The sequence below is a fragment of the Aythya marila genome, assembly GCF_965140915.1.
Source record: "Aythya marila genome assembly, chromosome: 1".
In the NCBI taxonomy this organism is placed as follows: Eukaryota; Metazoa; Chordata; class Aves; order Anseriformes; family Anatidae; genus Aythya; species Aythya marila.
The window spans coordinates 21,918,087-21,943,188 of record NC_139042.1 but is presented as its reverse complement, the minus strand read 5'-3'; the positions used below and the strand labels follow the sequence as shown (position 1 = coordinate 21,943,188).

Below are 25,102 nucleotides of genomic sequence, written 5' to 3'. Positions count from 1 at the left end.
TGAGTCTTGCTAGCCAGGGAGGGGCAAGGGGTGCATGCCAGGGAGCTGGTGCTTGACAACTCAACCACCTCAGTGCCAGATGTAGAGGTTGTTCAAGCAAAAGGCTTGGCAGAAGCCATCTTCCCCCCCCGAGCAGGGCAAAATTCATCCACAATACAAGGGCTGCAAGGAAACATGACAAGCTGATGTTGTCTGCTGTGAAGGCTGCTCCTTCCCTGTCTGTCACAGCTTCTGGAGTGCTGGAGGCTGAGCAGATGAACAGAAAAGATGTTTGCCTGATACATTTCAAAGAGGGCTCACTCTCAGCTGCTGAATTTGGCTGGTTTCCTTTTGAGTTTTTAGTGATAGTCTTTCTAACATATGCTAGGAAAAGGAAATGTACGCCATTTCACAGCTGAGGGAAACGTAATTGCCCCTAAAACACCAAAGGATAAAAATTGTCCTACACATAAGCCACCCGATTCCTAGCATCACACCTAGGCCTAAGGTCCTGGGTGTGAAGAGCTCATACTGCCTGCAGGATGAACATTTGCCTGGGAGGGGTCTGTGGCTGGCTGGGATCTGTATGGCCATAGCACCTAAACTGCTGTACGGAATATGTTCTTACCCTACTAGGTGTTGCCATTATGCCGTGGTACACAAAAATAAGGGCAAACAGCTTCCACACTGCCCTCGCCTTCACACCTGCACTATCCAGCTGCTTCAGTCTGCATATTTAGAGATGCCCTTCATCCAGGCACAGGTTTCCCTCTGCATTTTCATTTTGCTTCATGGGAATGCCTGCATCCTCTTTCATCCCTGCGTCTCATTATTGGGGTCTTCCCAACCTTCCTGCATGACTCTTCTCTCCCTGGCTTTAGCATAAGAAGCATGATAAGGATTTATGAGTAGATCTTCAGGTTTGCCCTCCCTGTTCCTCGGCTCCTTGGGTGGGTCAGGAGCTGATGACATCCCCTGGAGAAGGAAGGAGGTACGCCTTGCCAGAGCGCTGTGGTCTTTGGAGGGCCGTGACTGAATGCAGCTGTGATGTAGGAGGTGTGAAGAGGGTGGGGAGCTGGTGTGGCATGGCTGCCGGGCTCACGATGGGGCCTGCATCATCTCAGACTCAGCACGTACTCAGCACCACGTAGGTCAAAGGCAGGGACATCCAGTTCCCTCAGCTCCTTCCACAGGGAGCCCTTGCTCCTAGGGGGTCTGAGCTGTCAGGATGCCCAGTGTCCTAGTTCTGCCTGGTCTGTCCTCTCTGCTCGGCTGTTTTCCCAGCTGCTGTCCTCTCCTCTGGAGGAGGTGATGTCTCGTGAGTCATCCTCTTCGGGAAAGAAGCTTCTGGGTTCTTTCCCCCACGGTGCGAGCAGATGAGGGGGAAGGTATCCATTGCTGTTTTGTTTTCAAGGTCTCAGCTGGGAGCAGGAAGATTGGAAAACGCAGCCTTAAATTCTTAGCGTGGGGTGTCACTTGTGAATGGGAGTCGGGCAGAAGCATGCAGGAAGCATTCTCACCGACTTTAAACTTGAAAGTTAAACAGCTCTCGAGTTAAAAACAACACCAACTTCTCATCTTTTTTGTTGCACAGGATGGTCTGGTGGGACACAGGAGATCTGAGCTCTATTTCTGGCTCTTGTCACCAGCTTCCTATGACCTTGGACTGGCTGCTTGTGCCTCCATTTCCTTCTCCTTAAACTGGGGGTGATCACATCTACCTGCCTCCTGCAGATGCTCTTGAGGCTTACTTCATATTGTAAAAATATAGGAAGGGATGAAATTGGTCAGGCCAAAAACCTGCCTTTCACCCCATAGCCTTTCTCTGGGGATGAATGGGAAGATGGGGCTTGAGTTTTGCTGCCAGGCTCCCCGTGGCCTTTCCCAAAAAGAAAAAAGAAAAAAAATCCCATACGGACCACACGAGGTGAGAGCTCAGGGAGGAGAATTCCCTTCCCAGCTCAGACCTGCACGTCCCAGGGGCAGAGAAAGCCAGCACTGGAGCTGGCAGGGCGGGCTCCTGGCACATCCTCAGCTACGTTTGCTCACGGGGAAGGCAACCCCAGGTCCCGGGGGGGTTCGTGCCCCCCCATCGGGGTTCGGGGAGACCCTGGGGGAGCTCCCCCGGCGGCTGCCGTCGGGCGGGGAGAGGGCGTGCTGCCGGCGGAGGATGTGGGGCGGGGGCGAGGGGGGGTGAGAAGGGGCGGGATGGGGGTGCGCGGCGAGGGGTGGAGAAGTTATAAATCAGCGGGGCCGGGGCTGGCCGGGGATTGATGTCCGCGGGAGGTGAAGCTGGCAGCAGGGCGGACACTCCCTTTCCGCGGGCCGGGGCGGGCGGGGAGGGCTGTGGGGCCGCTGGATGCTGATCCCTCGCCTCGCCGTTATCTCCGCCACCGCGGGAGGAGCCCGGCACCGAGGAGAGCCCGTCGGAGCCCAACCGGCTCCTCCGCCGCCGCCTCGCCGCCGCGGGCAAGGGAAGAGCCCTGCGTGGCCGCGGGCAGGACCATGCCCCGCCAGCCGCTCTCAGGGACCGTGCTGCTGGCAGCCGCCCTCCTGCTCGCAGGTAAGGCTCCGACGACCCCCGTTGTCCCCCCCTCATCCCTCTCCGGACAGCCACCGGCTCGCCGCGACGTGTCCTCCGCGGGGGTCCGAGGGCACCTGCCCCTGTCCCTGTCCCCCCACCCCAGGGAAGGGTCCCGGGAGGAGATGCTGGCTGTTTGGAGAGCCTCCCCCCAAAATCCTAAGGCAACCCGAGGAGCAGCCTCCCACCCGAGCCGTGTCCGAGCCGGTGCATCGCGACAAGCAAACAAGACTCGGCTGCAGGGCAGGCTCCTTTCCAGCCCGCTTTGTTTCCGAGGGTCAGCCTCTCCCAGCCCTGCCCGTTAGGAGGAAAAGGTGCCCGTTTCCTCTGCCAAAAACCCCACGGACCGCTGCCTCCCAGCCCCGGGGGCATCTCCCGGAGCCGCCGTACCGCGGGCAGGATGGAGCCGCTCGCCGCGCCTGCATCCCGCAGGGCTGCGTGTGCCGGGATGGGTCGGCGCAAAGCTTTGCTTTTCCTCCCCGAGCTGTTTTTTTTTTTTTTTTAAATATATATATATTTTTTTTCTTTTCTTCTCCCCGAGTTGTTTTATTTTCCTTTTTTTTCCTCTCTCTCTCTCTTTTTTTTTTTTTCTTTTTTCTTTTCCTGAGAGAGGAGCCGGCCCCGCAGGGTCGGAGCTCCGCGATGGGAACCGTGTCCCCTTGCCTTGCCTCGCCGGTCACCTGGGAGCAAGGTAGAGTTAGGATGGTCCCTCGGCACTTCGGGGCAGCCCTCCGGGACCAGATCCCTGTCCCCACAACCTTTCCCCGCATGGGGTCTCCAGGTGCTCCCGGCTCTTCCGCGCGGGCTGCGCGCAGCATCTCCGCGCTCGGCGATGCGAGCAAATCCCGGGAGGGGGCGAGAAGGCAAAGATCCAAGCGGGTGGCCGTGGGCTGGGGCTGCTGAGCCCCGCTGAGCCCGTGGGAGCCACCCGGGGCCGTGCGGGGCCAGGCGCGCCCCCCCGGTACGGAGCGCTCCCCGGGCGCTGCCGGTGCTGCCCGGGGGTGGAAGCTGGCGGGGCCGCGCCGCCGGGACGTTTTCCGGCTCGGGAAGTGCTGATTCATCAACTTTGGTATAGATATATAGGTATTCTTCTTCTCCTTCGTCGTCTTCTTTATTATTTTTTTTTCCTCAGGAAAGTGCCGACTTCCCCACATTATTTTTCTCTGCCAAGGAGGCTCCTCTGCCCTCCTTGGAGTAACACTGAAATAGACACAGGCATGGGACACCCACCCTGGCTACAGGAAATGTGGGTTCAAATCCTTGCCAGGCTTCCTTCACAGCTTGAGCTTGAACTTCGGTGTCCCTCTCCCACAAGGGCTCCCGCGGTGCCGAGCCACGCTGGGGCACCGGCTTCCTCTTTCCTGTCGGAAAGGTTTCCCATTGTGAAAGCTGTGGCAAACCCACTGCCCTGGGAGAAGGTGGACTCCGTGATCTGTGCTGTACGAGACCCTAGTTCACCTTCCTGTTCCAGGGACTGTCGGGCATGTGCACCCTACACCAACTCCAATGGGAAAAACCCAATGGGAAAACCTTGGTGTTCTGGATTCTGGGCTGTGGGGACGCACGTCCTGGGGTCAGCTCAGGGCCAGTAGGCACTGGAGAGGAGCTTCTCTGCTGTTCGGCTGAGTGCCTTTGCAACTGGTTTGCTGGAAACTTATATTTCTTTCCTCCCTTAAAACTATGAGAAATAGAGCTCCAAGTCATAATTCAGACTTTTCCAACCTCTTTGATTTTTTTTTTCTTCCTTTCTTTCTTTCTTTCTTTCCTTTTTTTTTTTTTTTTTTTTGAAAGTAATCCTTGCACAGGTTTAGTTGGACATCCCATATTGGTTGATCATGTTTCTTCTAAGCCAGTAGTAAAACTCTCTACACTTGCATTTGCATGGAGCATTTCAAAGCCATCGGTGAAGTGGTGGGATGTTCTATGCTATGCGACTTTCTATGTGCTCCTTCACATCTCATGTTCCTTCACTGCTTACCCGAAACTCTTACTGAGGCTGTTCAGCACTTCCCTTTTTAAGTGGTCTTGATGGACTACTCTTGTACTTCAGTCTGCGGGTGTCTGCTGGGCTTCCATTTACTGATAGGTACCAGAGAAGATTGACAAATGAGTCAGTGGTTCAGGAGTTACCACAGAGAGTTTCATAAGGAAGAGACAGAAAGAGATCTTCTAGCTTGTTTATGGCTATTTAGTAATTCAAATTTCCCCAAAGCAACATGCAAATTACAAGCCGTAAGAGTTCCCATTTGACATATGCTTTAACATAGGAGTGTTGGGCACTTCAGCCCCCTGATATTTCTATGCACATTTGCATTTTAACTATCAGGGAAAGAACAATATTTTTCGTCTCTGTTTTTCATAGCTCTTTCATATATTTCCTGTATAGTTTGTATATATGTATTCCACAAATTATATTGCACACTTTTATGCTAAAGACTGGATATGTAATGGTCAACATAAAAACTTTGGTGCCTTATTTAGGTTTGATCTCCCAATTGCAGACTTTATATCACAACAGGTTTTATCACTAGTGCTTAGGAATCTGAAGGACTGGATTTAAACCTCAAAAAGATCAGATTCTGCAGGTTGGATCAAGGATTCTGTGTCCTCTTTCTCCAGAAACATGAGACAGATAAATCAGCTTTATTTCCAGCTGCCAACACACCTGCAATACCTCACAATTAGTGGCTAGAAGATAAATAGAATCTATTACAATCTTATCTGTGGACAGTGCTATACAAGCCTGAGTTATTTCAGTTGGAACTAGATCATCAAAATCTCCAGCAAATGATGGACTTTTCAATTTCATGGTCAGCTGGAAAAAATGAAGGAAGAAATTCCAGGTCAAATCTAAACAGCGTTGAGGTTAATTTCTTACAATAACTAACCTGACTTCCCTGGAAGTGCTGTTCAGATTGAAGTTCATATGTTAAGGTTTCTATCTGATTTGACTACTCAGCTGAAACAGCTGTGCAGCCTTGCAGCTACAGTGATCTAACCTAGGACTAAGGCTAGAAATCTCAACAGAGTGCTGAAAAAATGGTTATCACACTTCTGGATCTTCATGGAAATTGGGCTGCCTTAAAAATTTCATACTACATTTGTGTTAGGCAGAGTTAGACACTGTTGTATAACACAGATTTAAAAACAATGCATGTACTGGCACGCTTTTTGGCATTACTAAAGAAAGTCACTTGCATCACTTATGAATGCTTTACCAAACAGGTGCTTTGCTCACATACTCTACAGAAATTTAGATTTCTTCCTCTTATAGGTGGTGTAATCTGAAGCAATTCCTTTGGGCTAAGCTAGCATGTTCCAGCTTTATGGCTCATGCATGAGGAAATCAGGACTTGGCATGTGCCTTCAACTGTGATCTTCACATCTAGAAGCACCCAATACATCTAAAACCTAAATAAATAAATAAATAAATAAATCATTACTGGGGAGATTTGGAGATTTGATTGTGCTTTTGATGATTGATGGTGCTTTTTTGATTTTTGGGGGGTTTTGTTTGTGTTTTGTTTTTTTACATGTGAACAATAGCAAACGAGCTGAGCCTATTTTTGTCAGATGCTTCAAAGACTCAAACCAGTAGCCCTTCACACTGTGTGGGTGTATAGGAGAAGAGGAAATTGTCCAGATTTTCAGGGCAGTTGCTGAGTCCTTACACTTTAATGTGGTTTGGAAACTTCAAGCAGAAATGTTTATCAAGTTGCTAGTTTTTGTGTCCAACTGAGATTGGGAAAGGAAGAGGCTCAGCAGATGAAGGTTAAGGTTTGGTGTCTCAAAAATACGTATCCAGTGGGGCTGCAGTGGGGCTTTATCAGCAAAACTCCTCCTTTGAATCCCCTAAAATTAGGGACTGAGGCTTCCTGTTGCAGCCCCAGAAGGCATGGAAAGCCAGACTGCTGCAAGAGTAGCTTTGCTGCGAAGCCTGGGATGCTCAGCCACCACAGCCACCTCTGCTCTTGGAGGGAAGCCTCTCCCCTTGGTGGGACACCTTCAAGCAGCAAACTGCTCCCTTCAGGTGTGCTTCAACTTCTTGTCCCACTTCTCCCCCCCAGCAGTCTTTTTTTTTTCTCAATTGATATTTGTAAGAGCATGTAGAAATGTTTCAGTGCATATTTGAGCATGAATTCCATCCGTGGACAGCACCAGCCTCTTTTCCCTTGGTCCTTGCAATGCATACTTACTACACATAGTCCTTCAACTGGGAAAAAAACCTTCCTCAAGTACTCCTGGCTAGGAATAGTCTGACTTCTTATTCCACCATGTGGGAACTGCTTATCCTAGAATTGGTTCAGGGATGGGCAGGAAGGTGTCCACAGTTGTATCAAGATGCAGTTCAGTTTCATTCCCCTGAGGCTAGAGGTCAGCACTGCAAAAATCCCTGTGGTTATATCATGCCTATTGTGACTGGCAGAATGAATTCATGCTGCAGCTAAGCAAAGTTGTAACAGATTGAGAAATACAAAAGTGTGGGAGAAAAGATTAGAAACTATATGTCAGAGGCACTATTGCCTGGAACTTAAGCCCTGAACCATCAGGATGTACGGAGAACTTGGACTGGAACTGTAGATGACTACTTCTTCTGTTTTATGCCATGTTTGGTGATGTTTGGTGGTTGTTGGCTTTTTTTTTTTGGTGGCGTGTTTGGTAGAGATGTACCAGTTTTTGATGTGCCACTAATGAAGACAAGGAAGAGGATCTTGCTCATGACACATCTGTATTGCTCAAGATGGTGATTGATTCTTGCACAACGGTTAACCGATATATTCATCATCTTTCCCAGAATTCGGTTTGGTTTCCTTTAATGGAGAAGAAAGTTGTTCACGCTCAGATGACATGGTTTTACTGTCACTGCTGTTTTTCCATCAAATCAAATCCATCAAATAGCAAAATTGTTTGGTCTGTACCCACGGTGTTAAGTCACCCAAAGACAGTCCAGCATGATAAGATAGACTCATTTTTATGTTTATGTGACTCCAATATTTCTCTAGATGATAGAGATACTCTTCTAACATCCACTGATCTGTGACCTTAAGCCCTCTTGTTAAAATCCCTTTTAAGTTTTATTCTCACCCTTGGAGCTATTGCCTTGAAACAAGGTGTTCTTTACCACTCTAGCAGCTGGAGGACAAGGAAGTGCTTAGGAAGAAACTGTGTCCAGGATTTCAATGGGTTGAAGATGCTGTGGCAAAACAGAGCTGGGGACCCATGAGCAGATGTCTGCTCCTCGGAAGTTCCCTTGGGAAGCCCGTGCCCTGGGAACAGGACCCCCCGCTCAGTGCGTGGGGAGAGGCGAGGGATGAGCACGAGGGCGCTTCATGAGAGGAATTCCACAATTTCACATAGCTCGCTTAAGCGTCCTTCCTGTGGGATTCTTCTCTGCCACGGGATGAAGGAATTTGTTCCCTTTGTTCCCATTGTCATTCCTTCATGGAAAAACCTCTCATCAGGGTCACTGCGGACTAATGTTAACAGAGGCATGAGAGCTGCCATCCAAGAACAGACAAGGGCTCTCTGTAGCTCCGCGTTGTGTCTCTGGTGGTGTCCAACATCTAGTCTTCAGGGGAGATTCAACAAACCTTGCAAGAAAAGTAGTTACCTCATAACATTCTCCAGAGACAATTTTTTTTGGAAGTGTGATCTCTAAAACACACTATGACTTACTAAGAGACCATAGGTCTCATGGTCAAGGTAATAAGTTAGAGTGTGGCAAAATTTAGGTGTTGCCTATGTTTATGGCAAATGGATATACCATGGTGGAATTATATTGCATTATGCTATGTAATATTGATAATTTTCTTCTTTTCTCGTGATGGTAGCGTTTGGAGTGGAAACCTACTTTTCTTTGTTCTATGCAGCACTGTAATTCACTTTTGTCCTAATCTATAAGTACTAATGGTTATAATTTCTCAATGTAAATTGAGCCATATACATGCTTACCAGAAACTTTCTGCATGTGTACCTACCATAAACTTTGTATTTTAGATCCCATTTAAATGTAATATGGGTTTAGCCTCTTAACCCATTCATCAGGACGCAATTTTTGCATGCCAGAAAAACCAAACATGGTCCAATTTGCTTCATTAGTGCTGTCCTCACCTTGCCTGGTTTAAAGTCCAAAAGCCCACCAAGGCCAAATGGAGCAGTGACCTGTTTCACAAAAGCTCTCAGGCTGGTCCTTAGGGCAGCCCGTGGCAAGAGGGATGACTTCTGTAATGAAGAAAGATGGAGGATGGCCTCTGCATTAGTTATTTTCTCTTATTTTGAGCTCTGTAACTCTGCTTTATAGGTTAAAGTAGGGTGGATGGAAAGTCAGTTTCAGCTCTGTCTCATTTTATTTTTTCTTGGAGTGTTATAGGACAGTTCAGCTGTAATGATGGAGCATCGGAAATAATAATTGGCAGCCTTGAGCAAAGTGGAAATCCTGCAGTTTGCTCTAAGTTTTATTTAATTTAGTTCTGAATATATTCCTGTGCGCACAGCTTAATGAACAGTACAGTCCCAAATGGATTTGGTAGGCCTGTGCTGCTGGCTGAGCCAGCAGATTACTGGCAGCCAGGCAGTTCGTCTGCTCAGACTTCTGTATGAATCAATCTTCCCATTCAATCCTATTTTATTGCTGAATTTGTCTTGCCAGGGAATCTGTAACAAATCCGAAGTATCAAGTTGGTAAAGAAGTTGAATCTGGTCAAAAAATTTATCCCCTTAATTCCTATATGTAGGAATTTATAATGATTTCTGTGTGTATTTTTAATATGCTCGCTTTGCCTTTATGCCGAATCAGTACTTTCCTACCGCACTAGTTAATGGAGTAAATTTTCCTCAAAATGAAAGCATTGAACTGATAGTTATATGCTGGGACCTCTCAAGGTGGAATTGGAGCAGAGGGGCAGCAAGCATGGACACGTGTCCGCACATGACAGACAGACCTGGTGGCCCACCACACCTATTGTGAATAGGGCCATGCAGGATCCTGTGTGCAGCACAGGCTTAGTTGTGCGTGGAGTTGTGAAAACATCCTCCCGGGTGAATTCCAGTGGCCAACCACACAGCATCATTTCTGGTGGAGTGGCAACTGCTTCTCTTCCACAATGACCTGCTGGTTTTCCAGTAATGGTCCCATTGGGGGTTATACTGGAGGCATTAGGTTATTCATTCAGATCCCCACTTCCAATTTCATATGCTCAGTGGGGGAAAATGTTTGTGACCATGGCTGGTTTAACTTCTTTGTTAATGACTTTCTCCTTATGTAGCCAATGAAACAAACACCTTTGTCACGTTTACTTAGGCAAGATACTGGCAAAATATTTGGCAAATGAGTGGCAAATATTGGGGGAATATGCTTGTTTATATTTACAGCTATTGGCAACACTGGCACAGTAGGGTTTGCTGCTCAGATGCTCTGATAAAGTGCTATCAGAATTGTACGCACTCTATTTTTAGGTACCCAGTGTTTTGCTTTGCCTCTATAACATCTAATCCTGTATCAGCATGTTTACACATTTGTGCACAGTAAGTGTATACATGCAGTAAATAAACTCTTATCACTTGCTCTGAGATCCAGAACTGAGCGGGGAAGGACACTGTCTGAAAAACTAGACACACACAACTTTCTGTACCTGTGAAGACATTTCTTGGTCAGTAACGTGTCCTTTTGCCCTGCTGTCTCTTTTAATTCCAGGGTATGGAGTCAGGGTCAGGGCATTTTAGCCTGCACAAGTCTACAGTGATAAACCTTATGCTTTTCAGACTCTGTTACAATGCAGTATCATAAAGTATCCCAGTTCTTTCATCCATTAACCTATACATTTTCTTGCCTGGATGTTACAACCAAGTGGTACTTTAAATTCCTAAATTATAGTTGAGATTCATCACTCTGAAGTATTCAATTCAGAAATCACTGGGTGTGTGTTGTGCAAAACATCAGACTGGATAATCAGAATGTCCCTTCTGGTCCTGAAAGGGATGAATCAACAGATTGATGATTTTTATGAATCAATGCATATTTCGTTAGTAAACAGCTTTTAACAACTTTCTTGATCTTGAAAGCACTGAAAACACATTTCAGTCACAGCGAAGGCATGTGCAAGTGATGGATCTGTTGAGAAGTGAGACAGCTTGAACTATTTCTTCTGCCCGCAGCGTGTTTCTGTTTGCCAGCACACGCTGAGCCTCTCTTTGCAACACAGCAAACAGGAAACAGGGACAAAGCCACCGTATGGCCCATGGACCCGTGTCTCTTAACCCTTCCCAGTCCCCATGGCCTGCAAAGTTCTGTTTGAAGCTTGTGTCACAAGCATACCTCCATGCTCCCTTGCAGATAAGCTGTCCTGGTTTCTTCTCTGCCAGCTGTAGGTGTGGCATTTGGATTTGCTTCAGAGACGTGGTGTGAAATTAGGTGTATGAAGGGCTGTGAGGCTTCCTTCAGAATGGGGCCTCGATGGCACCTGAAAGACATGGGGATGCTGCTGTGAATTTTAGGGTGGCTCATGGTTTGGCACCATAGGTCTTTCTTGGAGGCTGCTTCTCAGTATATGCAGTGGATACCATGCTTCTACCTCTGTGTGCAGGAGCCAGACCCAGGCAATGAAGACGAGGTGGGGGCTATGGCTGCCATGGGGAGGGACAAGTAGCTTCTTCCCAGCTACCAGCAATCACAGAAGTAGAAAGCTTCATTATCCAGGGCGATGTCTTCTCTCTCTCATCCTGTGGAAGGAGCAGGCTGGACTTGCACATTTTGGGGCAAGAAAATATTTTTTTTTTCCAGTCACTACTGAAACTTTGATAGAATTCTTCCTGGAAACTTTCTTGCAATTATTTCTTTCTAAATGCAACTATTGAAGCTGATGGGAATTTCAATGTTGATTAAACTAGGAGGAAGTGTTGGTCAATACTTTTCCTTATGGTCAGATGTAAATTACAACTTTAAATAGCTCCTCAAAGTTCACCACAAGTTCCTTTTTTTTTTTTTTTTTTTTTTTTTTTTTTTATAGAGTGATATGGCATAATGCTGAAAAAAAAAAGAAAAAAAAAAAAAGTTGTATTTAACCATAGAATGGACTAAGTATCTTTAGAAGAGATGGTAATACAATATCTCATGAAGAACCCTGAAATAAAGAAAACTACCACTATCTCTAATGTTACAAAATGGAGTGAACCTATTCTCTGCATATGAGGATAGCTGGTGGCCGTATTCTGCCTAAGGTGCTTCAGATCGGTCAGCTCGTTTTCACTGGGGCACAATGAAGGTCAACCCTCTGGGTGACTACCATGCTCCTAACCGTTTTGGCCAGACCCTGCGGTTGCTTATTAGTTGCACACGTGTGGGTGTCACTATTCCCTTCAATGAGATGACTCACAAGGAAGTGCTCAGAAGCAAGAGTAAAGTCCTGGGCTGCATTTGAACTGAATGACCCACATTTTAAGGAGCACAGAGAGGTGAAGACCCTATTAAGAAATCATGTGCATTCCCTTTCTACTTTGAGACTGTCCTATACAAAAGACATTTTTGCTGAATGTGCTTGAAAGGAGGAAATTATATTTGTTGGTAAAAATTACAAAGGATCAGTTATGTTTAACAAGCTTCAACACACGTGCAACCCCAACAATGACCAAAACAATTACTTCTTGATGGATAACTTTATTGCCCACAGATGGCACTTTAAACCCAGAAGGTCAGACTCCTTGTATACACTGAAGTTGCAAAGATAAACTGAACATTCTCCTTAACCTCTCGTGGTGCAGGTGAAAAAAGATTAGTCAACATGTTCAGGATATCTGGAGTGGCTGGAAAATCACTTAGCCTCAAATTATGAAAAAGAATTTAAAGACCACCAAATGTGTTAACCTCAAGGAAGTTTCTAATAACTTCTATTATAGTATCTTTCTTTAAGACATAGAGCTAGATTTTGGGCTTACGTTTCTTAGCCAAGGATGACAGAAATTTAAGGTTTTGAAAGGAAATTCAAAAGTAGAAGCTAGAAAAATCAGAACGGAGGTAATAATTCAGAACATGGGCCTGATTTTGAGTTCAGCAGATCTATCCTTTTAAGAGAAACCAAGGTTTAGTGGAAGGTACATCAAATATGCATGGTTACTTGTTTATCTGCAGAAATGAACTCACACATCATACTGGGAAAATATATGCAGGTTCATTTGTTTTATCTTTTTATTTTATTTTATTTTTAATTACTTGTAATCAGCAGTTTTGGTTAACAAATAATTCAAATTTGTTTACTTAATTCAGCAAAAGCATCGCCTTTTATTGCAAGGCAGAAAATAATTAAAGAAAGTTTGTTCTTTTGTTCCTTTGCAAATTACAGGTTATTCCTTCTGCTTTCTTAAAAAAAAAAAAAAAAATTGTCCTTCACTCATTTTAAATAGAATAACTTCTGCAGTCTAAAATGATTTTGCTCATTAAATAAGCAACCCTATTTTCTGACTTTCACATGTATCTAATAAGCCTTCCAAAACAAATAGAATACGCAAAAAAAAAAATCACGCTTTTCCCTATGGGAGGAGATTCCTCAGTTATCAGGATTAATTAGTTCTCTTGCTGTCACACGAAAAGAAGTTGCACCCCCCAATGTAGGTCAGTGTGAGGGTAGGTTGCTGATGGTCGCCTAGTGACAGGCATAATGATAAGTGAACATGTCCTGTTGAGCCATGACCCTTCGGAAACGACAGTATCAAGTAAAATGCCTGGAGAAGGTTCAGAGAAGGTATAACCCACTTCTAAATATTGACAGTAGGAATTTCCTTGCTATTTTCCTTTCTTTTTCTTTTCCGGTAAACATGTCAAACTCCATCACATTTGTACTCTGCATCGGTTTTGTAGCATTTAAAAATGTAAGGAAGCTAATGACCCATGAATAGATAGGATGTCAAATAAAGCTATTTTACTTCAGACTTCGCATCTTTGCTGGTAAAAATACTGTCTAGCATACTTGCAAAAGCACCAATATTGGCCAGAAATAAGATCTTTTACTTCAGATTTTTGTCAGTGGAAAGCTAAATTAATGAACGTATAACAAATCTGATATGTCATGCCAAAAACACTGATGCGAGGTCTTGAATATTATGATTAAATACCGGAGTTGTGTCTAAAATGTTCTCGAAATCCATGGTGAAATTCCGGCTTATATCAATGGGAGCAAAGTTAGACAAACACTAAGCACTCCTTAAAATCCCACCCATAATATTTACAAATACTGTGGTGTCTTTTAGATACACGTAATACGTGTAAAAGGGCAAAAGCTTCAATATTTATCCAGCATATCTGACTTTCTTTTTTGCCTGTAGGACGGGGGTGAAAAGGTCTTTTTTTTTTTTTTTTTTTCCTTTTCATTCAATTTTAATAATTCTAAGGCAGGTCTTCTGACATGCACACTACCAGGCTCTCTTGTTCAGTATGCTTAATTTAAGACAGATCTTGAGATTTTCATGTGAACATCTTATATCAACGTAGAGTTACTAAGAGAGAAGTCTGTAACCTTTATAATGTTTTCTTGCCCTTCACCTTTGGCAGACTTTGGACACAACAGCAGCCCACGTTCCCAGGGCTGGTTTTCTGCTCCTTGCATGGGTCAGGCATGGTCATGCTGGTGCCTGGCTGGCTTTCTCCTGGGCAGGGTGCTGCTGGTGGTGCTGAGCAAAACCGAGCACTCAGCTCAGAGTTTAGCTTCTGATGCTAGGATGACAAGAGAAGTATAAAGAAAATGAAGGAATGTGCTAGTTTCATGTTGGGTAGCTTAGTTGGAGGGCACTGACAAATCCTGTCAACCAAAGAGCCCGAAGCTGTCTGAGCTCTTGTAATGTCTTATCTCAAGTTCCCAGTATTTACCTTTAGGGACATTATTACAGAACTGAAATTCAATAGGCTCATAGACCATATGCATCTACAAGAGGCCATCCCATAAAAGCACAATGCGCTGTTTGGGAGACCCAACACTTCAGAGCTGAGATCCTCAAATGGTAGGTGAGAAGAACATATGCTTGGGATATATCACATAACAAATTGTTCTTCAAAGATTTGCTGTGTCCTTTTTTCTCCCCTGTTAGCAGCGGGAAGAATATATAATTTCTAGTTAAAAGTATGATTGTCTAGACAAATCACAGAGGAAGTCTGTCTATTTGTACAGTATCACCATTCAGTTTCTGGCAATATTTGTGGTGAAGTTCAAAGAATCGCTTTGTTCTGAGAACTTGTTTTGCTCTTCCTTGAGGCCTGTTCAAGTGAGCTATAACTTAGTTTATGCCTATGTTTAAGTGTACGCTTTAAATCTTCTATTGTACAAGCATGGATGTTAGTACATAGAGGAGCAGCATGACAGCCACAGACACAGTAGGAAATACTTACTGACAAATGGAGCACAGCTGATGCTTCCAAAAAAGTTAAGTAAGAGCAGATGAGGGCCGTGCTTCCTTACCTTTTGTACCAAGTCTTCATAGTTTTACCATCTTTCTACAAAAATGTAGACTTGGCTTCTAGGCCTTTCTTGGACTGAACAAGCTCACATCTCAGAACAAAGTTTTGACATTCAGCAGTAGATGTATCTTCAGATACGTCCTTAAATGCATATACTGCTGGGTGAAAGCTGCTGAATTTGGAGTAACTAATTGACTTGGGAAAGTTTATACACTCAAAATTTAGTTGCTCACCTCAGCCAGAGGTGGTGTCTCAAAGTTTCTTCTACGGTCAATGAAAGAGAGAGGACTTTCCAGAGGTGATTCATAGCAGCCACACAGGATTAGTGATTTCTACTGTGTTTGGTACATACAGCTGTTCATATTCAGCTGTGGTAGGAATCTCTTAGAAGTGCTTAAAATAGCTAAGCTCAAACTGTGCTTGACTGCGTTCTAGGGGAAAATCTGCAGTACCCTTGTTTACACGATGCTGCTTCTCTCATATGTTGACTATGAAATATTTTCTCTTGGAGTAAAGTGATCTGGGGCACTCCCTGATCTTCTCTCACAATACTCAAATCTTCACAAATTGCATTTGGGGTGCAGTTTTAGAGTTAAGCTGGTTTTCGATGTTTCAAAATATTTGCTTGTTATGTTCCTCGCTTCTGGAACACTTTGCTGTTGGTGTGAGGGCAGTGGGATCAAGGACTGTTTCTGTTCTAAGGCATGCCTTTCTGTCTGCTTGACCCAAAACCTTTTCTGGCAGTAGCCTGTAATGGTGCAAAGATAAAACGTTATGCCTTTCTAGCACTTGCTGGCTTAATGCATGGAAAGGTCCTGTGGTCCTCCAGTCTTCTGACCGTGATGCTTTTTCGTAGACATCCTAAAAAATGCATTCACATCATTGTGAGAAACCTGCCCTGATGTTTTAAATGTTCTAAGTCACCCCGCATTATACTGACTCCTGGGTGCCCAGGGTGTCATCCATCACACCAGAATGATCTGGCCATAACTGGGGCCTTGTTGGCCTCAATAAGCAATGGGTCTGGTCTGGAGGGTGCCTTGAACTTTTACTTAAAATTTACTGCAGAGCTGTCCAATTGCCTTTTGACACCACTTTACCGTAGGGAAGCCTGAAGCTAGTAAGGGACTGTAGCTAACAGTGCTTCAGTCAGGAAGGGAAAGTCATGAATCCTCTGACTTCTTCCAAAGCAGTTCCAGTTTTTCAGTGAGTTTTCTGAGTGAGAGTTCTGTATCTCAGAGGTCAATATGTGGCTCTTGCTGTGATTGTGTCTGACTTTTGCCCTTCCAATTCAATCGGCTGCCATGGTGGTGCTTCCTAAGGAAATGCAGCAGCGGTGCTGCAGACACACTTCCCTGCCTAGGCGTGCAGCCACAAGGTTCTGAGCTTCACGGTACACTCAGCGAACAACTTGAGAGTAATGTTGTTGACCAAAACCTGCATAGCTGTCATTTCTTCTTTCTTTCCTGAGTAATTCTCATTAGAAAGGATGTGAGTCCTGAGTCAGGACAGCAGGATTTTGCCTAGAGGAAAGGTGTATGTGTGGTGGTGGTGGGGGCGGGGGAACGCCTTTGCTTTGCTTTCTTCTTCCATTAGAACATCATAAATGTGTGCGGATTGGGAGCTGGATGATTCGTCATTGTTAACGACTTTCTTCTTTGTTTTTCTAGGATCTAGTTCAGGATCAAAATTAAAAGTTCCTGAGCTGAGCATAAATGGCACACAGCATGTTGTTCAAGCAGGCCAGACTTTAAATCTCACATGCAGGTAACCAGCTGAGCTGGCTTCTGATAATTTGGCTGGGAATTCATACACCTGATACTTTATTTTTTCTTTCTCTCTCTTTTTTTTTTTTTTTGTAACTGAAATTAGAAAAAAATGAAACCTTATGTTGTGGGGAAAGGTGGGGAGTGAACTTCAATGGCAATTGTTTAATAGTTCTTTGTTGTTTCTGTTGTTGTTTTTGGAAAACAAGATAAAAGAGAGCCCCAGAAATAGCCTGATATAATAAAAAAGAAAGCTTGGGAACTGGAGCTATATAATTGCAGCCCAACATAATTGTTTCTGCTTCCTTATCTGTATTTGCAGGGGGGAAATGGTTCATTCATGGTCTTTGCCTGAAACTCTAAGTAAGGACAGCAAAAGGCTGAAAGTAATTAAGTATGCCTGTGGAAGGAATGGGAAGCTGTCCTGCAGCAGCCTGACCTTGAGCAGAACTCAAGCAAGTGACACTGGAAACTATAGCTGCAAATACCCAACGAGTGCAGCGAAAAAGAAGAAGGAATCTACAGTCTACGTATTTATTAATGGTAAGATTGTGTTTTTTAACACTTCTTGGTACTTTAATTTCAGTACAGCAAAATGGATAAAAATGAACATCAGCCGTGGTTAGATACAGGGTTTTGAATGATATTTTCATCCTTGGAAAATGTCGTGATAATTTGCTAATTTATGCATAAAACCTGCTTTCTCAGAGCTTCCAGATGCAAATGCTACTGTTTTTTCTGTTACAAAAAAAAAAAAAAAAAAAAAAAGAAAAAAAAAGACCAACCAGTCCCCTGGAGTAACTCAAACTCCACATGGAAGTAGACTAGAAGTGAGTTTATGAAATAAGTATTATAGAAATCATAACTTAATCCAGTGATGACTGATGAAACCCATTTTTCTGGTGCAATGTCCACTTTAACCTGTCCATGTAAGACTGCACATTTCTAGACAGCTGACGGACACCAAAGTTGTCTTGCTACATCACTGAATTTTCTTGTGCTGTAGAAAATTAATATTTGCATGCAAGTCACATTCATAAAAGTTCTCTGCAGTTCATGTTACACCAATTGTAAAAATCTAGAATAATTGGATTCAAACCAAATACAAAATAGTGTTCAGCAAACAAGTATTGTGCAATATATGGGAAATGCTGGAATTAGGTCAGTTAGGCTATAACAGAAATTACTTTCTGATCCTGTTTTCTTCCAAGATATCAATCAGATTCTTCTCAAAACAGCTCAATAGAAACAATAATAAAGGAAGATATTATAAACCCTTTAGGTTTTTCATTCAATCTTGTATTATAGCTTTTCTTGATTTTTACAGCAGAAAGTTAATAGGTTACTGTGAGGTATCAGGATTCACAGATTTTTGAAGCCTGTCTTAGAGAGAATGTGCAACTGGAACTTTTCCAAATGATGTGTCTGGTGCTTCTAACAAGTTCTCATCAGAGTGAATTAGCCTTTGTTTTCATTCTGTGACACAAAGAGTGGGACTGGTGCTATGGAAAAACAGAATGAAGTGGACCTTTCACTGCGGTGACAGAAAATAAGATAGCTCTCCCCATAATTTGTGTTGCCTTACTGAGAATTATTGAACAATTTATGCTGTTCATCCAGCTTTGCTTCATCTGGAATATGCCACAGAGTATTTTCCTCACCCAATTATTTACCTGTAATCCTCTGGATATCCAACTACAGGTGCATCCAAGGAAATGTGAGGAAAGTAGAAGGTTATTAATTTAGCAATCAACATTTACCACTGCCTAGGAAAAAATACAATGTGCTTGGATGACTTTTTTTTTGAGTTTCCCATCCTGGGACATTCTTGAAACTATCATCTTGGACCACATCTTTAGCTGAGATCTACCCACAGTCCTCTCTGTTCGCCACATGAGAAGAGCAAGGATGATAGTGACCTTGACCTCTTTGCTAAACCTACTTTAGGATATATCATATGAGATTCCTTCATGTTCCCTTGGTCTCCTTTCTGTTTGAAGTGTTAATTTTTCTGGATCCCAAATTATTACAAATGGAAGACACAACTCGTCCTCCTAACTATTCACTGCTTCCTGAGCTGTGTGTGGCTTCTTTGCACCTGAAAGATAGCCGTAATCAGATATATGTGAATCGGCTGATCTGACCAATTCACGCGTCAGAAGAGAAACAAGTCATTATAGAACAGTTTTTGGTCAACCCCTACCTTCCCCCAAATCAGTTAAAGATAAGGTAAAGTGCCTGACTGCCTTAGTTATGTTGATTTTTTGAGGACAGTTACTAAATGTAATAAGTGTTGGTGTTGAAATAGGCTTAGACTGTGTTTTTCATCCTACCTTACTTGCCAGAAAGGGATAATCCCGTATCAAGCTTAGACATCTTCAGAATCTTAATTTTCACAATTTGACAATCATTTTTATTGAAAGCCAATTTCTTAACACTTAATGTTGATTGTGTCTTACTAAGTACACATACAAATTTGGCAATCTAGTCTTATGTTAGACTATTTATGATGACAAGGGAGGCTGTGATGTAGCTGCTCATGTAATGACAGTTCAAATTGTCACTCTGTCCCAAGATGAAGAAAAGTGTATTGGTCCTTCAAAACTTTACAACTTCAGGAAGAAATGTGGAGTAGATTGGAAAGAAACAAGATTCAGAATACTGAAACTCATCCTTTCTGATCTGTGTAGCACTAACATCAGAAAGAAAATACATAAGCAATCTCTTAATATAGATCAATGTTTCTGTGAACACAGGAAACTTGATTACCAGGTTTGAGCAGGGTGAAAAGGGGATAAGAAAATGCTCTGTCAAGACTAACTTTCTTGAGTTTAGTTTTATCTTAAAGGGATTTGTTGGGTGCTTAGGAAATAAACATTTGTAAAATTTGAGTCCCTCCTAGTTATGTATTGTTTCCTGTGGCAGGACGTTGTGTCAGTCCATTTCCCATATTAGCTCCATGTGGATCACCAAGGTGCCTGTTTCCCATGTCTTAGTATGCTGCAGATGAGAACAAATAGTTGCTATTTACAAACACAGAATCCAAATCAGGAAAGTTGATATTGTTTGTACAGGAAGTCATCACTTATTGTTTCAAAAATGATATTCATTTCCGTAATTAGAGTGATACTGAAAATGAACTGGATAAAATTAATTAAATAAAGAAAGAAATAATAAACCCAGTAAGTCCTTTGGTTTAGAAATAACAGCATGCATTTAGAAGGTGAGCTTCTACAGACAAAAATAAGATGCAAGATGATGAGAAGGGGCCTGCAAATCCCAAGGTCCTATGGATGACTTAAAGCATTTCTGAAGTGTGGAGTTTGGGTGATCAAGAACTTTCAGGCTGGTAACTTTTCTTTCAGGAGCTAGTCCTGACACCACCCTTCTTTCAGCTGGAGAGGTCACTACTGAGTTGCACAGGGGAGTGAGTGTGCAGAGTGTGCTGCAGCAACTCTTGACCACACACAGCTCAGGAATTGAGACATCAAGCGAGGGAAATGAATTCTCTCAAGAGCCTTGGACTTTGCTGTAAGAAAACTGATGTCCTGACTTCCACCATGAGCCATGGGAAAAATCTGAGATGAAGCATATGCCTCTTTGCCAATTTCTCCACTGTCGCAGACCCAGAACTGTTTTGTTACACAATTGCAGCCTGGAAGTTAAATGGACAGATTTGTAATGAATAGTGACTGCATACATTGGAGTAAGACATGGGGAATTTTCTGCTTGGAGAGAGATCATTATGGAATAAAGACATTTAAGAAACACCAGATTATCAGCAGGGTATTTTGAAACCTACACAGACTTCCCCAGGGACAGTCCTAAGGCTTTTCTTTCTGTCTGCCTTTGTTCCGGTAGCTCCAAGACACCCTTTTCCAGTTGCTGGAGCTCATTCATTTTCTTTCTTCAAGAATGTGCAGTCCTCTTCATTCTCTACTCTCATCTCTTTCTTCCTTTGCCTTTGATCACCTGTTCCCATGGTACAATAGAAAAAAGCCAATAAGTTCAATTACATTAATATAACAAGCTTAGATTTTTTGGGAATTTAAACAAACTTTGATTCAAGTTTAAATGTTGCTATTTCCTGTGATGAAGATAGCTTTCAGCTACTATTATACAAGAACAATGTTTTAGTTCTTCTGCAGCAGAGAATTTTTCTCCAAGTGAAGTTGTACTTGATGTAAGGTATTAGCCCATTGCTTAGCTGCAGTTCTTCTGCTCCTTGTCTCTCCTCACACTCCCATGGTGCATATCTTCTGACCACACGCTTTTCGTTACAAAGTGATGCATTTACTGGTACTTCAAATGAGCACCATTTAAAACATTCTGGTTTAAAAACAGACCTCTGTGCTAAGTCAGTTGTCTGTTCTCTTTCTATACTTAACAGAAAGAAAAAGTACCTTTTTTTCTCCAAAACGAAAATGTCTCCAAATGTCATTTCTCCAAAATGACAGTCCAAAATGAAGGGTTTTAGCATCACTGAATGTTTCAAAATGTAAGCTTTTGAAATGCCAAAACATCCGGGGATTCAAGTGCACTTTCAAACTCTGGAGTTGTATCCTGCAAGTGCTAGAAGTATGATGTCTCCTTGGGAGGTCCAGTTGTTGACAGCTAGCTGTATCCAGCCCCAGAACTGACATGGGTTTAATGTCTAGCTTGAATAAACTGACTCCTGAAACATCAAAGGTACTATGTTGCAGAATAGGGAGGGCATTAAAAGAGTTACCTGAAAGGGTCTCTAAGATCTAAGAAGCTTCAAAGTCAAAAGAAATCTGATTAAAACAGTAGGAAGACAAAATATGCTGAAAGCTAATGGTAAAGGAGATTTTCTTCTTCTTCAGATGTGATGTACCAATAGATGAACCTGACAAAGCCTAGGAAACTCTTTCTCTTGTGCCTTTTAAATCTCTGTCTTTGCTTTTAGCACAGTTTTAACCTATGAGCAGTGCTTTTTTGGCTTACACTCACAAAGTCATTGGTATGATAGCACTTCTATTATGAAAAGGAAACTAGTTGGAATTAAACTATGTTACAGCTGTATCAAGTATGTGGACACATTTTTATTGTCTAATGAGGTTCCTGTTAAAAAACAGAGCCCTCTAAGAGTTGCTGACGTAAATCACCTATAATTGCTGTACTTTTGAGTAGTGTCATTGTGTGTACATGGACTTCACATCGCACTTCACTGTGTTGAGCAGAGTATGCATGGAAGCTTTGGCAACATCAAAGGCTGCACACTCAGCTCTCTGAGGTCCTGTTTCCTCACCAAGCCTTATAGCTGCCACTGTAATGGAAATACATTTCCAAGATGACCCATCCTTAAGAAGGGATACAGCCAAAAAAAGTGTTTCTAATGACTGTTAGCCTTTCTAGAGATAACTTACTGAACACAGTAATTACTGCACTGTGAACTTCCTGGTTAAAGTATTTTTTCTTAAGAGCTTTAACCACTTTTTAAACGTGTGGTGGACCTACGTCGATGATAGCATAGTATAACTAGCCTCAAAGGAAAACAAACAAACCCTGCCTAGAAATCATTGTACAATTAATGCTAGCAATGCTTTGTCTCTGGATGTGCTCCAGTTAAAAAATATTCTGCTCCTTTTTATTTTTTTTTCCCTGGCTTCTGTATTATTAATTTATAGCTCTTCTTTTCCTTCAAGATTTAGAAATCATTTGTATTCAAAGAGTATTATTATTTCACAGGCTAAGAAGAGGCAAGAGTGGAAAAGCCCTTGTTGTATAAAGGTGTTGTGCTTCCATGCATACAAAATGGGACTTTTTTTTTTTTTCTTAAGGAACATAGACATCTACATGTGAGCAGGTTGAATATGTGCTTTTCCTAGGGCATGATTCGTCTTACCATCAAAGAGAAGTCTAAAACAGGTCAGATGAATCTCATGCCAGAGACTCACTGCTCTCAAGTGCCTACACTAATAGTTTGGCCACATAACTCAGAGAAGGATGAATGTGTTTTAGATGTGTGAGGTGAGATCCACTCTCAGTATTCAAAGCTCTCCTTTAGTAATTTTTGAATAAGCCTATTAATTTAGCCAGCATAACTGCAATTAGTCAGGGTGAATCCCTGGAAAGGGAAGGGGAATTTGGCAATTGGCCCATTAGGTTTAGCAAAGTTCATGTCTGCACTTTAGTGCATGTGCATGGGGGGAAAAGGCTGTTTTGGCTCTTTTAGCCTGAAAAAAAAAAAATATATATATATATATATATATTAATTAATGACGAGCTGGGTGTAAGTATAGATATTTTGGAAGAGCTTTATAGGACAAATTTGCAGAGATTTCAAGAAGCTCACACTTCCCTGCAGATATGTTTCTTCCTGCAGATGTGTAAGTACTCTGACTTACATAGCTCAAGTTATTAAAAAAAAAAAAAAAAAAAAAAAGGCAAGAACAGTAGCTGAAGCATGAAGAAAAAAAGCACGAGGCTCCCCATCTTTTCTGAATCTGACATTTCAGTGTTGGCTAATTTAGTTGTTTGTGCAAAACCCATAAATAGCCTAGACAGGTTACTGATACCAGACATAATATGGCTTGTGTTAAGTCTCTTATCAAGTTTGTATCTGGCTGCCAACCAGCTTAATAAAAAACTGCTATTTACGTTCTTTAACAATATAGCAAGTGACCTTCGGATTTTCTGATTTCTCGACTGCTCTTTGTGGTTTCATGTTGATTGTAAGTGAGAGATATTGTAAGGAACACAGTCAAACCAGAACACAGTCATTAATTCCAGGCACACTTAAAAATATTCTGAAGTGACTTTTAAAGCAACCTTTGGCATATGCAAACATTTTGGCAATCCCTCTTTCACCTCCTTACCCTTGCAAGCAACTCTAAAGCAAAACAAATAAACAAACAAAACCTCAAAAAGGAAGTTCATCTCAATTAGATCTTGTATTCCCAATCCTAATGACGCTGAATGTGTGACTTGGATGTGGTCTTCAAGACTGGTCAACGCACCATGTTCCTTTTATGGGTAGAGCTTTCTGAACGCAAATGTGTCTGAAGCTGGCTCGGAGACTGCTGGGGTGGGAGGTTAGGTCATCCAAGATGTGCTCCCAGCCAGCTGGTCAAGGAAGGTTGGCATTTACCTCCCCTCAGGAAGGAATTGGGAGGAAATATAGCAGCAGCCACTGCCAGTGGCTATGATGGGCGGGAAAGAAGAAAAAAGAAGCAAGCAGTGTTGTTATTTGAGGGGCAGAAGGATTTCACTTCATTGGCATACCCTGGTGTTGTTCTGGGTTCAGCTTGCACAGATCCTGGTCTCAAAGCACCGAAAATATCTCCTTAAAGCCATTAAGGCAGAAGGAGAATAAAATCAAAGGGAATCAGGAAAAGCCTCCACACTCATTATAAAAACAAAACTGTGCTAGGAAACATGATGCGTATTCCTTTTAATCAAAAGCAGGAAGACATTTGGAGCACTTGGGGCCATCGATTGCCCTCCGGTCCGTGGCGGAAGTCCCCGGTGATGTCAATGGGAGCTCTGCACGCGAATCTTGGGGGCACAGAGTCAGCCCTTGGTGTCCTGATGCCTTGGCATGCTACAGCAGGGAACATAGCAAGGAAGGCTGTCGCTGAGATTTGAAGCCTACCAAGAGAAGCTGGGGCATTTTGTCGACTTTTAATGCAGCGCTTCATTGACTTCTCCAGGCGCAAATGTTAATTTCCATTGAAGAAGAAGGAAAAAAAAAAAAAAAAAAAGCCTAAGTGTGGTATTTTGTGCTCGTTTCCTGTCCCTGCCTTTGGATGGACAGGAATCCTGCAAGGTCTGAGCTGCACAGCCCCCGTGGCCTCGATGTTGGCATCAGTCAGTGGTGACACTCTGTCTGCAGACAGCACCGGTAATCTCCAGAGCAGCTCTTCCTCGCACTTGTAATGATCTGGAGATTATGATACAGGAAACTACTTTGCAAAGCTTGCTGGTTTTGGGCAGGAGCTCTTAATTTTGTGACAAAGACGAACAAGTCTTCAGGGAGTTGTAAATCCATTTGTCTGGTGATGTTAAGGGGCAGGTCACCTCTTCCACGGCTGCAGCCCCTGAAAAACAAAAAAGGTTCTTTTCACCATGCTACAAACAGGTTCATTCTTGGTCTTTCCTTGAATCATATTGCAAAGGAAATGTTAGCCTAACAAGTCCTTAGGGTATTTTTTATTACATGCGCATCCTCTATTACTCATAAGTTCCTTTTGTGATCTTGGTGGACATTTAAAACCTATTATTAAGTAAAACGTTGTGATAATCTTTCATTTCAGAAAATTTGTATAACAAATTCATTAAGTCTCTTAGGGAAAAAAATTCAGTACATTTTTGTAT

At 42.9% G+C, this 25,102-nt stretch overlaps 1 protein-coding gene across 1 annotated transcript in view; it reads left to right on the top strand.

The window, feature by feature from the left end:
• Window positions 1–2,262: 2,262 nt before the first annotated feature.
• FLT1 (fms related receptor tyrosine kinase 1) overlaps window positions 2,263–25,102 on the top strand; it is a 108,239-nt gene continuing 85,399 nt past the window's right edge. Inside the window, exons 1-3 of the mRNA XM_082778650.1 lie at window positions 2,263–2,542; window positions 16,670–16,766; window positions 17,088–17,308. Of these exons, the coding sequence (XP_082634776.1) occupies window positions 2,485–2,542; window positions 16,670–16,766; window positions 17,088–17,308 (376 nt within the window). The 5' untranslated portion in view covers window positions 2,263–2,484. The remainder of the gene's footprint in view (window positions 2,543–16,669; window positions 16,767–17,087; window positions 17,309–25,102) is intronic.